General features: G+C 42.2%; 1 protein-coding gene across 1 annotated transcript in view; it reads left to right on the top strand.

The window, feature by feature from the left end:
- LOC145397114 (ionotropic receptor 21a-like) overlaps positions 1-16,088 on the top strand; it is an 88,700-nt gene that overhangs the window by 59,892 nt on the left and 12,720 nt on the right. Inside the window, exons 9-10 of the mRNA XM_080270315.1 lie at positions 902-1,088; positions 7,757-7,957. Coding sequence (XP_080126441.1) covers positions 902-1,088; positions 7,757-7,957 — 388 coding nt within the window. The remainder of the gene's footprint in view (positions 1-901; positions 1,089-7,756; positions 7,958-16,088) is intronic.

Raw genomic sequence — 16,088 nt, 5'->3', positions numbered from 1 at the left:
CCATCCATTATAATCGTACGACTTAATTTTTTTAATAGTTGTCTTTAGGTACCCATGGAGAATTACACTATTTTTTTTTTTTTCGTTCAGACTGTAGTGTTAAGATTATATTTTAAGTCCATACCTTGTAAACAACGCCAGGTATTTTTTTTTTTTTTTTTTCAAAAACTGGTACACATTAGTGACCACGAATGTGGTAGCGTACAAAAAAAAATGAATGTTTACCAGGGTTGATTGACAGATTCATTGATTCTATAGATAGATAGATATACAGGTAGATAGATAGATAGGTAGATGGATAGACAGAGATGGATAGATAGATATAGATGTAGACAGGCAGATAGGCATGTTAATCTCGGTCTTCCTGATTTTTTTCGCAGTCGAAATAAGAGATAGATATGGATGACAGACAGACAGACAGAGAGAAAGATACATTTGTATGAAATTTCAGTTCCTTCTTTTTCTGTTCAACAGAAATTTCTTAACTTCTACAACTCGAGTACATTTATTTATATTATAGTCTACCTACCACCAGATAGTGTTACAGTACTTAATTTAAAATATCTTAGGAAAGAAAGGCTTACTGAAGGTTATATCCATTCATTCCAGAACAATGTCTCTCTAAGTTGAAATGCAGTCGTCTGGTAGTAGCAAATATTTGGAAATGTGTACAAGAAATGATACGATGTTTAAAAATATGTATCTACACTTCCTGGAGGCGATTTATTTGTGGCCACCCCTTACGGGTTTAAGGCGTCTGGCAATAGATAGATAGACTTCCTGGAGACTTAGTAGTAGCAAGAAAAAGAAAAAACGTCCAAGTAGTTAGGAGGTTAAAAAAAGATATATTAAAATTTTTGATGATTTAGTTGTTGTTCTCACTTTTGTGCATTTGCTACAGCCAGGCTCACATGGAGACCATCCACAAGATGCAGCAGGACATCGCTGACCACTTCACCAGGGCTGACGGCACCACCAGTGTCTACATCGCCAGAGAGAAACTGATGTCAGGTCTGTCTGGCTGGCCCATCCCACACGACGCACCGTACCGACCCCAGCTGGACAGACACATTACCTCAGTTATCACGGTGAGTATGTGTTTCTTTATGCACTGTAGCTCGAAGAAGCATTTTCATTCTATTATTCTTACTTACAGATAACTGTAGAGGATGTACCTGGAAATGTATGAGAAACTTTAGGTTGTTCCTGGACTAATTTTGAGCATTAATGCTTTATTAACATGGGGTCGTTCTCAGTCGATCAAAACAACAAAAACTGATGACCATTCTCTCCAATATATTTTCCGTATTTGTAGCTCCGTAACGACTGACACTTGGACCTAAGTTGTTTCAGCACTTCCTACTCATATTTAACTAAAGAATATCCTCCTGATGTTGTATTTGTACTGTAAACAGTAGCCTGGACTGTAGGGCTGCACATTTTTCATGACGGCCTATCCATACCCTAACTTGAGAATCATATCTGTGCAATTATTAGGGTGAATATGTGCGGATATTTATTCTACCCCTTCTGTCTGAGAGCGTATTTTCTAGTGTGTACTTGTTTTCTGTCGATGTTGGTGGATGAGGTTGCCCATCCTCCACTCACTCAATGTAGGGATGCCTCATGGTCTCTATGCTGAGGAACAAGCCAAATGGTTTCCTATACCCAGGAAACCATTTACTACACTGGCTGGTAACTATATAACCGTGGTTTTTCCCCGGGTTAAGTGTCCGCCAGTTTCCCCTATTTAAAATTGCTTAATCATCGCAGTTGTTTCAGATTCTTGGAGGGCCCAGTACCTGCCTAAGGCCCTAGTCAAATGGGCAGATTTGCGTAGCCATGTGGAATGTGAGAGGTGCGAAAGAAGAGATCAAGAGAGTGGAAGTGGTGAATTTTTTTTCTTTTTTAATGTGTCCGACTCTGGGCAATGGCTTCAGGGCCTATATCTCGGGGGAAGTATCCTATCCCAAGGCGCGGTAGTGCTCCTACACCTCCACATGTCACCACTTCGGCGCTAACACCCACCGTCCATAATGAATACATGCTAGGGCTGTCTCATACAGGACTGTTGTATTGGTATTAGCAGGGGGACTTTTATGACATGTCGGCGGGTCATCTAGTAGTCCAGGAAAGTCCGCTTTTATGACATTCAAATCCTTAACCTGTTCCCTGCCCTAGCTGGGATTCGAACCTGGGTCCATCAGGACAGCAGGCCGCCTCTTTACCGATTCAGCCACCGCCTCCCCCAAGAGTGCAAGATATGCCGTGATGGCATTGTGTAAAACAAAGATGAAAGAATGTGAAGTACAAGAGTGAGAGAGTGAACTGTGTAAGACTGGCATGAATGGGTGCGGAGGGTACAAGGAAAGAGTTGCTTTGTTGATGAATGAGGGGTTGCAGAGTGGAATAAGAGATTAGAAGTGTGTCAGCTCGAGGTGTATGTATATCAAGTTCAAGTTCGAGGAGATGAAAATGGCGGTGATTGTAGCATATGCACCGTGTGAGGACAGGAATGAGAGAAAGACAGGTTTTGGGATGAGCTGGATGAAGCAGTGGGAGAAATGCCCAGAAGCTATAATGTGATCATAATGGGCGCTATGAATGGAAGAGCAGGCACTGGTCCTGAGGATAACATAATGGGTTGTAATGGAGTACCAGGCGAAAATGATAATGGGACGCAAATCAAGGACATGTGTCAGAAAAGGAGGTTGTGCATTTGTAACTCGTATTTCAAACACAAAGACACAAAGAAAGTATCCATGGTTCATAGGGAACGGGGATCGTGTTGAAAGGAGCCTGATTATGTGCTTGTAGATAGGTCGATGCTGGAAATGGTTGCTCATATGAGGGCCGAGAGAGGACGATGTGGAAGCCTGTCAGATCATATCATTATGGTATGCAAGATCAAGCTGAGAGGAGTGAGGTGGACCAAGAGTGAGAGAGGAGCAGTCAGGGAGAAAGACTGAAAGTTGAGCATCTGAGGATCAAAGAAATGGCAAATGAATGCAGGTTTCAAAGTAGGGGAGGAGTTAGAATCAGTGAATTGGAGTGAAGTGGATCTGGACAGCATGTAAAATGCATATAGGGAATGCTTAGTTAGAAATGCTAAAGCGGCATGTGGTGTGGCAAGTAACAACAAAGAAGTAAGGAATGGCATGGTGGGATGAAGAGGTAAGAGAGCAGTGGAGGAAAAGAGGAAGAAGTGGCTAGAGTGGATACAGGGGAGAGGGATCGATTGAAATAATAGCCGAATATATCGAGAACAAGAGGCACGTAAAGAGAATAGTGAAGAGAAAAAAGGAGGAAGAAAATTGAATGCAAACTCCTCTGAAAAAATGAAGTTATTCTGGAAAGAGGTGCGGAAATGTCGATATGAAAGCGGAAAGAATTGTGAAGGAGTGAAGGACCTCATTAATCCATGATTATGCAGTAAGGATCAGATGGAAAGAATATTTTGAAAGCCTGATGAATGGGAATAGAGAGATCAGAACCACTGTAAACATGATTGGTTTGGGGGAAGTGCAGAGAAGGAACGCAGTGGCAGGAAACATGACACTCGCGCGGGTGAAGTGTGCTGTGAAGCTGCTGAAAATGGGAAAGCAGCTGGGGTTGATGAGCTGTATGCAGAGACTAGTATTAAGTGTAGTGGAGAGAGACGAATGAAGTGGTTGTTGGAGATATGTTAGAAAGCACTGATCAGTGAAACTGCCAGTAGAGTGGAAAACGGCTGTGATTGTACCCCCGTATAAAAATAAAGGTGAGCTAAGTAAGTGCAAGAATTATCGTGGCATACGTTTATTGAGTGTGGCAGGGAAGGTATCTCGAAGAATTATTAGAGAAAAAGTATGAGAGATATCAGAAGTCCTTGTGAGTGATGAACAGGGTGGCTTTAGGAGTGCCAGAGGATGTGTGGACAGATAGTTGAGAAGACTTGTGGGAATGACTATAATGTGTATATGGCATTCATGGATCTGTAGAAAGCATGCTACAAAGTACACAGAGAAGGATTGTGGAAGGTTCTGTGTATGTACGATGTAGATGGTAAGCTGGTAGGTGCCGTCAAAAGTTTTTATGATGGTAGTGAGGCATATCTAAGGGTTAATAGGCATCTAAGTGAATGGTTCATGATCGGTGTGGGCGTGTGACAAGGTTGTGTGATGTCCCTATGGTTGTTCAATATATAAATGGATAGGGTGATGAGAGACGTGAAAACACGAGTAATGAAGAGTGGGATGGCACTGGTAATGAATGATGATGGATGGAATATCTTGAATTTGTTGTATGATGATGATGCTGTACAACTTGTAAATACGGCAAATGAACTTGGTAGACTAGTGTAGAGTTTTGCTGATGACTGTGAGCATTGTCCCTTGTGAGTAAATGCAGAAACGAGTAAAGTGGTGATTACTGAGAGAGAAGGTGACTTCCAGTGCAATGTTACAGTGAATGGAGAGAGTCTGCAATTGGTGAGAGAGTTCAAATGCCTGGGTATAGCGACAGAAAAGAGAGGAAAATATGCAACAGACATGGAAAGTAGAGTGACACAAGGAAGGAAGGTAGCTGGTGCAATGAAGGCCTTGAAAAGAAACAGAGGCTTGAGTGTTGCAGCTGCATGAGACTTACATTAAAGAGTGTTAGTGCCAACTTTAACATATGGATGTGAGACTATGGTGTGATATGGAAATGGAAAGTCATGAGTGAGAGCAATGGTGATGGAACTGCTGAGGAATGTATGTGAAGTGCTGAGAGTGAATAGGATACGAAATAATGTGATTCATGAAAGATGTGGAATGAGGAAGTCTGCCGACACCACAATCGACGTACAGAGATGGTATGGTCATGTGGAGAGAATGGATAACAAAAGAATGGTGAAAAAGGTATATCTGAGCAAATTTGAAGGAGGGAGTAGGTGAGTAGGCCAAGGAGATGGTGGAGGGATATGGTGGATAAGTGTGTGAGGAAGAGAGGTGTGGATGTCGGTAAGGCTAGGGAACTGACAAGAGATCGAGGAGAATCTTGTGAGGAGAAGCGCATGATCAGGGATTTGCCACCCTTTTTTAACGTGAGAGCTTCTGGACTGACTCTGTCGGATACGTTTATGTGAAGTTACAGAACGTGATGAATGTATTTAGCGTATCCAAAAGAGGCAGGATTCCGGGGGCGTGAATGGAAGCGTGGCAAATTTGGGCAAATTTGGGCGATCTTGACATTGTTACTCCTCACCTTGCCCTAAGATGGGAATGGTGGTCCAGATGATGATGATGATGATGATGATGACCACATCTGATGCGGTTGCCAAGAATGTCCGGCTGACCCATCCGGTATGACGTCCTGGTAACATTTGCAGTTTCATATGATGCCGTGACTACTGTACAATAACGTATATATTATTACCACACACTCCTTTAATAATCTGTATAACCCCACTGCGTTACATCTGAGGCATTTATAGTAATGACTTTCAATAACTGCTCATTGTGTCCTAAATTCCAGTAATGGATGAAAGATACTTGGGGCATATACATTATTCTCTATTTACATATATTTCGTTTACGGCTGAAATAAGCAATGGGAAATTCAACCCGAATATTATGTTTGCCGAATCTAACCGCTTATTTACAGGTGAACACAGTATTCTGCTCCAGCTCCAGCAGCACGATTATATCAGTGATCATTATCACTCATTCTTCAGATGTTCATAACTGCTGCTGTGTTTGTATTAAAGCCAGTAAATGTTAGCACTTGTCAATTATTTCAAAAGGAATAAAAACTGCAGCATACAAAATATTATTAATTAAGATATATAACCTCAATGAACCAGTGCCACTAATTATCACGCGTGATGCAGTTAATACACACTAACTTAATTAACAATTCCACCACTCTTGAACAAGAATATGGATACCTGCCTAATTAAATTTTGGTGCAGACACCTTCAGGTAAATGTCAGATTAAAACACTCCTATTACACTCCTCTCATTACGCAGGACCTTCCTCCATTATCAGTACATAGAGATGTTGCATCTTTAGCATTATGTTACCGAGATTATTACCGTACAAGCTCTGACGAACTTGCTTCAACTGTGCCTTCCCTTCTTATTCTCTCCTGAAATAGACGGGCAGTTGGGAGCGCCCATGAACTCACACTCTCTCGCCCACAGTGCAGAACCTCTGCTTATCAAAATTCATTGATCCCCAGAAATACTACTCTCTGGAATTCACTTCCTGGGAGTTCCTTCCCACAAATATTTATTTCACTTTTATTTAAATCCAGTTGTTATAAATATTTTACGAATGAAGAATGCTTTTAGGCTCATGGAGTTGTTTTTTCCTTTGTTTTCTCTTCCTCCATTCACTGTCTCTTTAAAATAATGTTCAAATACCTCTTTAGTGTACATCAAAAGTAGCTCAAAGTTTAACTTTGCACTCTGTAATCATTCATTTATCTTATAAAACAGTGCCACTTCTTATATCAGACTGTTCCAGGCATTATATATTTTAAGTTTAAAATCGAGGATGAACGTTAGCAATCATTACATCAATTGTTACATCGCCGTTAATGTGTGAGACTAGATGCCCTCGGTGTTGAAATTAACCAGACACCGCATTTTGGGAATCCTTTTTGTAGGTAGCTGACCAAGACGCCTACTTGATGTTTTTAAAGTCCGTTTTTCCTGGCTTTCAGTGTCAAAGCAAGGCAATAAAATGACCAGTTTCTGAGATCAGAAAACAAATAAAGTGCATAAAATTTAAGCCCTCCAGTAACCTGATGTTCTTCTACTTTTTATTGTTGGTTTTCTTATCATAATAATATTTTTTAATTTATACATTAATTACTTTTTTGCTACATAAGTACTCAGCTTAATGCAGACCATACACTATGAAGAGAATACTGAGGGTTTCAGTTTGAAAGGGTTCTCCGACGCTGAAAAATAATATTGTGTACTCAGAGGTATGTCACCATATTGAAAAGCTTAAGCTCAGTAGCCTATAGCCTTCCGTCCAAAATCACACTTGGTTAATTCGTCTCTAAGTCTTGCACCCTCAACTTAGATTATACACCTTAGCTGTGCTGTAGTGTGTGTGTGTGTGTGTGTGTGTGTGTGTGAGGGGGGAAGGGTTAATTTTTCCGTGCAAGCAGATACAGTACGTTTTTATCTTTTCAGATGCAAGCACACATATATCTGTTCAACTTATCAAGCAAACATGTTTTGTCACTGACATTGATTATCAGCATGAATATAATTTATACGAATGAATTTCCGTTGTACAAAATTCTCTTTTTATGCTCTGGAACTTTGAGAGGAACATGTGGAGTCACATGGAGAGACAGACTAACAAATGAGGACGTGAAGGAGCGTTGTGGTGTGGAAGTGGGTGTGATAGGAAGCGTTAGGAGAAATACATTGAGGTATATTGGTCATGTGGAATGGATGGAGGGAGAGAAACTAACGAGGAGAGTGTATGTGAGTGAGGTGAAGGGAGGAAGAGCGAAGGGGAGACCGAGGATGAGATGGAGGGATGGAATGGAGATATGACAGAGGGTTGTGTGACTTGGGGGGAGGACAAGGAAATCGCAGAGGACAGGGGGACATGGAGGCGATTTGTTTGTGGCCTCACTTTACGGGATTGAGGCGGCTGGTTATAGACAGATAGGTAGACAGATAGATATGTCTTAATATTCGACTAGATCAAAATATTACAGATGTATTCCAAAGGGTTTCGGATGTTTCATGTATATTTGTAACTCTAGGCAGGACTGTATGACAAGTGGCATGAGGATATATTGGTGTTGGCTCGGAGGCAGAGTCAGGCAAGAAGGAGGAAGGCAGAGTTACGTGGTGAGGTAGTGGAAGACCAGGATGATTCAGACTCCAGCAACACCCTCAGGCCCCTCACCCTCTCGCAGCTGCTGGCACCCATCGTCCTCTTCACTGTCGGAATGACGGTCTCAGTACTCTTATTCCTTGTAGAGCTTCAGCTGCCTAACACATTTTAACTTACAAGTAGATAACATTCCTGGCCCATTATCCCCGTTCTGCACCCTAGGTTTTTAAGTTTTCCTGTCATCTGAAAAATTTAATTTTTTCAAACAGGGAAGGAGATAAAGTAGTAGAAAAGTTAAAGCTAAATTTGATCTCTCTAGTTTGGATACCCTCTCCTAAACATATTAAAATATTCCAGCAGTAGCGAGAATATAATCCAAATGTCGTTCTGGTAGTGTCTGGTTGAACTACTACAAAATTATCTTTCCTGTCTCATCTTTTAAATAACTAATGCATTTCTTGTGTTGGACATAATTTTCAAAATACAGCTTAAGTGACACTGGCGTATGTTTTAGTATCCTTCTCACGAGAGAGAGAGAGAGAGAGAGAGAGAGAGAGAGAGAGAGGGGCCACACCCCTTGCGATCTTCATAAAAGGTGTGGCGTGGTGGTGGTGTGTGCAGTTGTGGTGGGTTCCAGTCACGGGGTCGCGTTAGTCACCGGCTACACAATCACCACATACAGTACGACACATTCCCTGCACATAGTAAGTATGGCATGTCAGACAGTGACTTGGTTTATCACCGTTGTTGGTATTGTCGCTGTTGTTGTTCCTCCACCTGTTCCTCTTCTTCTTCCTCTTCTTCTTCTTCTTCCTCCTCCTCCTCCTCCTCCTCCTCCTCCTCTACTCTTTTTTTTTTTTTTTTATGTGTCCGACTCTGGGCATAGGCTTCACAGCCTACTTTCAAGGCCCAGTAGCCCTCGTACGTACCGCATACCTCTGTCTTCTCGCATTTGGCTGATAGGAACGAAATGGATTGCAATCTCAACTTGCATTTCACCTTCAGCACATATTCCTTTGTCGGTAAGGTCTGAGGAACGCTTGCATAAAAACTCTTAAGTTATATGAATGCTTCCATCTTCAGGCACTAGATACATTATTGAGCACATGAACATCAAAAACAATATTTACCGTTTGCTGGATTTCCCGTTTTTAACTCTCCGTGCTCTGTGGACACACTTGGGTATTTTGTACATGGTAAAACAACATTGCATTCAGCTGAAGAATTTCATAACATTAATCGAATCAGTGTTCACATTTCTGACTATCATAATTCCCTCTAACTCAATAAAATTATCTTACTGTAACGTCAGAAAGCAGCCTCAATAAACTTACCAAGCGCCAATTAGGCAGACGGGTTAACGAGAATTAAGAAATGACGAATGTGATTATATCAACCAGAAGCTAAAGCAGCCTTTAAATTATGTGCAAATCAGAATTGAAGTCAAAAGCAAGGAGAGGAAGAAAAAGACGGCACAAGTATACTGTGTACTAAATACAGAGAAATTTAGTTGAGATGAAAAAAAATCCTGAATATTATACGGCACTCATCACCATTTTCATCATTATCAGAAACTTAAAGATCACAGCAGAATTACTGTTTCTCCAGTCTCTCTCCATTCTAATATAATGCTGATTAGTCTGTTCTTTCCTTATCGTTTTGGTTCTGGATTTCTTATCCCAGTCATGTCCCCCATTATCTCCCATATCAGCTTCGGGTTCACACTCCGCTACCTTGAAATGACTAACTGTTGTCAGCTTTGTGAAAGACCTGACTAATTTGAATATGTGACTTTTGTGGGTTCCTTTGAAAAAAATCAGTCCTTGTTTTTCCTAGTAATAAAAAAAAAAAAAATATTTGCTTTCACTGCTTAATGATCCTTAGCTTTGCTCTCAAAAATTATAGGCTCTATAATCTGGTTCCTTAAGGAAGAGTATGAGACATCGATGGCTTACTTTACACTTAATCACTGAGCCGTACCAAATTTGACGACTCATTTTCTTGTTCTTTCCTTGACTTCGTTGTTATGAACAGCAACTGACTTGAATATACGAGTAAACTGTTTAAGTATATTTCTAAACATATTTCAAAGTTTTGTTTCGTTTTCTATTTTACTGGACGAAAAGCAACAAGTTTGCTAAGCTTTCATTTCCTATAATTTGTCGAATTGTAAGGGTTAAATGAAGGCAGTGTCAAATGTCTCCAGTTGGAAAAAAAATGAGATTCATAACAATAATCTGGATATAAAAATAATATACTGCCACATACGTGGCCGAGTGATGACGGTAAGGAAGGCTTTGTGCTGGAGAGGTTATTTTAGCTTGCAGTAACCTTTATGCAGTTGAAGCAGCTGCAGTGATCAGAGCAATTTGAGGAAAAGTTGTACAAGAATCTGGTGTTAAAAGTATTAGAAAACTTTACAGAGATAGCATGGCCATCACAAAACTCCATAAGGACAGCCAATAAATATTAATTAATAAAGATGTTAGGCAAGGAGAAAGAATTTCACCCAAGTTATTCACTGCATGCCTAGAGGACATCTTCAGAAATTTAGACTGAGGTGACAATGGAAATTAATGGTGAGCTATTGAGCAGTCATAGGTTTGCAGAAGACATAGTGCTTTTCATTGAATCTGTAGGAATTACAAGAAATGACAAGTGATTAGAGCAAATTGTGTCTAGAGGAGGGCTTCACAGTGAATATGAAGATAGAGATTATGTTTAACAGACATGTTTGATTGCATCCTGTAAAAACAGGAGATACAGAACTACAGTACTGTAGAAGGTGTTATGGAATGCTTATCTTTGGGGTAAGCACTTCAGGCAGATCCAGTACATGACAGTGAAATCAAACGAAGGATAGGAATGGGATGGAGGATTTTTGGATAAACTGTGTACTACATGAAGGATAAGCAATTACCATTATGTCAAAAGAGACAGTTGTATAATCAGTGTGTCATTTTTGTTCCAAGTTATGGATATGAGACGTAGTGTATAAGAAAGTCCTTGGAGCGTAAACTTAGGTGTGCTTAGAGGGGAATACAAAGGACCATGTTGGGGGTTACATGGAGAGAGGAAAAGAGAGCTTCCTGGATAACAGTGCAAGCAGATGATATCATCACTACAACTTGAAGCCATCTCATAATGCGATCTCACCACCACATAGGTGGAAAGTTTTACCTTGGCACATAATTTTCCTCCTCCATTTCTGATTTGACTCAAATTCAGGATGTAAAACACACAGAAACAAACCCAGCCAGCTAACCTCAACTAAAAACATTACCACTCCGCTCGCTTTGCAACGCGGGTGGTAAGCGAGCGAAGTGGTAATGTTTTCATTTGCGAGGTTGGCTGGCTGGCTTTGTTTGTGTGTTGGTAAATATCTCATGAACGGCTTGAGCAAACAACATGAGGATGCCATGACACGTTTTCAAATATTAAGTCATTCACGCTACCTTCAGACGATTCAGGGTATTAAGATATGGCCAAATTCTTAGAGGAGCTCAAAAATAGGCACTTGGGGACAAGGTCACGGTCACCAAAGGTCAATTAATTGACATTTGGCCGCCATTGTGGTGACACTGACCTTGTCCCCGAATACCCATTTTCGAACTCGTCCAAGATTTTGGTCATATCTTGATACTTTCAAAGTCTCAAGTTAATAGCTCAAGCCATTCATTAGATATTATGTTTACCTACACACACAAACAAAGCCGGTCATCCAACCTCACAACTGTAAACATTACCGCTCGGCTCGCTTCGCAACGCGGGTGGAAATAAAAAGCATAAACGGATGTTGGCAGGCCACGTCCTTCGTAGACCAGATAACCAGTGTTGTAGGTCTCAAGACCGGTCTTGGTCTCGAGACTTGTCTCGAGACCAGTTTGATGTGGTCTTGGTCTTGATCTTGGTCTTGAAGCTTCTGGTCTCGGAGTTTTGGCTCGAGACCAGGTCGAGACCAGCATTACAAAGTGCATCGTGGCGTGGGGAAGGTCGGAATTTATTATTAAACACAGAGAAGAATCATGGCTGATTTGATTCACGGTGCGCCATACAACGTTGTACTGTCTATAGATAGTGCCTGGCTAGTGCTACGGTGATGATGCATGAGCTGAGCCCTGTGAGTGCCAATAGAGTGCATGGGAGTCGATAGAGCATGCATGACGTGGCCATTCTCACAGTGATAATCTCCGTTTCCACGCACGCATGTTTTGCAGCTCTGTTCGCCTCTGTGTACTTCTATACGTGTTTAGTGAATGCAATCCTCGTGCCCTTCATACATGTACACAATAGGTTTAGCTAGTTCACTTGGAAAACGTAACCACAAAAATGTCTATTTTCCTATGTTTGTTTCTTCATGCCAATGAAGCAATGAGTGGATGGAGTGGTTGGTCAGTGGGGTGTGCCAGCTGAAGTAGATGGGAATGGTGGTGCTTTGGTGGACATCTGTGCTGGTAAGGGGTTGGCAATAGCCAACACCTACTTTCGTCATAAGATGATCCACCGGTATACATGGAGAGTAATGAGGAGGATGGATGGTGAACTTGTTGAACGAAAGGCAATGATAGACTACGTGTGTGTGGATGAGCGAATGAGAAGACAAGTGTTGGATGCAAGGGTGTGGAGAGGGTGGGGGAATGGAGTCTCGGACTATCACTTAGTGATGGCCAAGGTAGAGCTGCAAAGAAAGTGGTTGAGGAGACGAAGGGGAAGACAGGAGGAAGCAGCTCCTGTGAGAAGAGTGGAGAAATTGCAAGATAGTGAGAAAAGGACAGAGTATAAGAGCATAGTGGAAGAAAGATTGGGAAGGTATGAGCTAGAGCAGATGGAAGGGGTGGAAGACGTATGTAAGATATTCACGGAAGAGATAAGCGCAGCGTGTGAGGCGGTTTGTGGAGTGAGGAGGAGATGCAAGGGTGTGCAAGGGACAGCATGCTGGAATGATGAGGTGAAACGAGCTGTGGAACAAAAGAAGAAGGCATATGGTGAATGGTTGGCGAGTAGAGGTAGGGAAGAAGATGAGAGAGAGAAGAAAGAGGTATATGTGAGCAGGAGAAGGGAGGTTAAGAGACTGGTGAAGGAGAGTAAGAAGAAAGTGGATGAAGAGTTTGGGAGGAATCTGAGTGTGAAATGGAGGGAGAGTAAGAAATTGTTTTGGAAGGAGGTAAAGAAAGTAAGGCAGTGTGAAAGGGGAAATAGTAGGGGAGTGAAAGATAGGAATAATAGATTGTTGGTGGAGAAGAGAGAGAAATTGAGGAGATGGAAGGAGCACTTTGAGGATTTGTTGAATGTAGAGAGTGAGAGCAGTGTGAGTATAAGTGGTTGGGGAATGGCTGGGAGAAGAAGAGATGCGAGGAGGGAGGAAGAGATCAGTAGGTCGGAAGTAGTGGAAGCGATGAAGAAGATTAAGCTGGGAAAGGCCCCAGGAATTGATGGAGTGTGTGGTGAATTGCTTAGGTATGGGGGTGAGATTGTTGTGGAGTGGATATGGAAGTTGTGTAGATTGGCTTGGGAAGAGGGAAGGGTTCCAGAGGACTGGAAATCAGGTATAATTGTTCCTCTGTACAAAGGAAAAGGGGAGAGAGAAGTATGTGGTAACCATAGGGGTATTTGCCTTCTTAGTGTGACTGGTAAAATATATGGTAGAATACTCATTGATAGGGTTAGGCATATGACAGAGGAGCTAGTTGGAGAAGAACAAGGGGGATTTAGGAAGGGAAAAGGGTGTGTAGATCAGATATTTGTTCTAAGATGTTTAGTGGAGAAGTATCTAGAGAAGGGAAGGAAAGTGTATGCTGCCTTCATGGACTTGGAGAAAGCTTATGACAGAATAGATAGGCAAGGTATGTGGAAGGTATTAAGAATATATGGAGTGGAGGGGAAATTGTTGAGTGCTGTGAAGAGTATGTACGTGGGAGCTAGGGCTACGGTGCGAGTGGATGGTGAGATGAGTGAGTTCTTTGATCTCAATGTGGGACTGAAACAGGGGTGTGTGATGTCTCCATGGCTGTTTAATATATATATGGATGGGGTTGTAAAGGAGGTGCAAGGTAGGGCAGTGGATGTGGGGGTGGCCCTAATGAATGAGGGTGAGATTTGGAAGCTTCCGGTGTTGCTGTTTGCTGATGATACAGTATTGTTGAGTGAAGATGAATGGGAGTTGCAAGGTTTGGTGAATGAATTTGGGACAGTGTGTAGGAGGAGGAAGCTGAAAGTTAATGTAAACAAAAGTAAAGTTATGGTGTTTGAGAGGAATGAAGTCACAGAGTGTGCAGTGAGGTTGGATGGTGAGGATGGAGAATGTGAGTGCATTCAAGTACTTGGGTAGTGTGATGAGTAAGGATGGAACTTTGGGGGATGAAGTACGTGAAAGGGTACAGCAGGGAAGAAAGGTTGTTGGTACACTGAAAGCAGTAATGAGATATAGGGAGGTGAGTATGGAAGTTAAGAAGTCACTGCATGATGGTATTGTGATCCCTACCCTGACGTATGGAAGAGAGGCGTGGACCTTGCAAGAGGGGAACAAGTCAAGAGTGAGAGCAGTGGAAATGAGTTACCTGAGAGGAGCATGTGGAGTGACGTGGAGGGACAGGTTGACGAATGAAGAAGTGAAGGAACGTTGTGGGGTAGATGTGGATGTGGTTGAAAAGATTAGGAGAAATACACTGAGGTGGTTTGGACATGTGGAGAGAATGGAGAATGAAAGACTGACTAAGAGGGTGTATGTAGGTGAGGTGGAGGGAGGGAGAGGGAGAGGTAGACCGAGGATGAGGAGGAGGGATGGAGTTGAGAGGTATATGAGGGAGGGGGGGGTGAGCTGGGGGGAGGGTAGTCAAATGGTGGGTGACAGAGTGACTTGGAGGCGTTTTGTCTGCGGCCACCCTTTGCGGGATTAGGGCGTCGGGCTATAGATAGATAGATAGATAGATTGTTTCTTCATGCCAATGAAGCAATGAAAGCAGTAATATTTTACCGAGTTGTTTAGGTCTTCACATATATTAAATTTTGTAAATAATTCCTCCCTTACCTGGGGCGTAGCCAGGATTTTGAAGCGATGGGGGCCAAGTCAGACAGTGGCTTCCAGCCTTTCGAGGTATAACCCTTCAGTGCTTCCAAATGGCTATCGCGGAGGCTTGCAGTGACTTCTGTGATAAAAATCAGAATATTTTCTAGCGTTTCACAGCCACCCTCGAATTTCATACAACTTATTCACCTATGAGCGGGGGGCCATGGTCATGTGGCCCAAAGGAGTTTCTCGCCCCACTAAAGTGGGGGGGTCACCTGGGGGCCGATAAACCATCAGTAGTAGCAAGAAGGACAATGAACAGACTCGAGCGAGAGCCTCTTTCAAGAAGGAAAGTTAGTGAAAAGTGTTGTCTTAAACAAATAGTGGATACGACCGTTAGAAGTATTTGGAACACTTATGAAAGTAAATTATATATTTTATAATTATATGTTTTACATCCCACCTCTGTAGCCCAAAACCCCTTCGGTCTCTTGTGTAAATATCCTGAAAAATAGGTAGTCCCCCTCGACTGTTCACGAGAAACGAAATATGAATATGTTGTGTATGGAACGTTTGGGGAAGTGTAAAGCTCGGAGAGAAGTGCGAAAATTAGTCTTTCAAAAACCAGCTTTCGCATGAGGAAGATACAGCTCTCCATGAGTACGATGACACTGACAAAGTATGCAACACCATACACTATAAGTTCAAAACTGTACTTTCAAAAGTTTAAAAACTTAAAAAACATTCAAAAGCCGTAACGTCGGTGTGCAGGGCCGTAGAGAGCTATGACCGAGCCCTGGGGTGCCTGGAAAACGTTTGACATGGGCCAGAAAAGGAAGCAGAATTGTCACAGTCGTGGTGTGGGCCCTGGTCCCTTCATATTCTTGAGTTTTGGCCCGGGGAATTATCCCCATTGCCCTCTTCTCTCTTTCATTCAACTCATGTGCGATAATCAACTTAAATTCGTTTAAAAGGTGTTGAGTATCGCATCGATACATAATCTGCAACTGGGTAATTGGGGCACTAGTGCATTCACTCGAGGGGCCGAGACGCCCGTGAAAACTGACCAGCAGTGTAGCATCTGCAGGCTGCAGCTGCTTTTCATTCATTCAGCAGACACATAAATTCTTGGTCTTGGTCTTGGTCTCGGAGGATCTGGTCTTGGTCTTGGTCTTGGTCTTGGTCTCGGAGGATCTGGTCTTGGTCTTGGTCTTGGTCTTGGTCTTGAAGGGTCTGATCTTGACTACAACAC

Source organism: Coenobita brevimanus, chromosome 40 (genome assembly GCF_032717465.1).
Source record: "Coenobita brevimanus isolate Jiangsu-jjx chromosome 40, ASM3271746v2, whole genome shotgun sequence".
In the NCBI taxonomy this organism is placed as follows: domain Eukaryota; kingdom Metazoa; phylum Arthropoda; class Malacostraca; order Decapoda; family Coenobitidae; genus Coenobita; species Coenobita brevimanus.
Note: the sequence above shows the minus strand (reverse complement) of the source record. Positions and strands in the feature narration are given on the sequence as shown.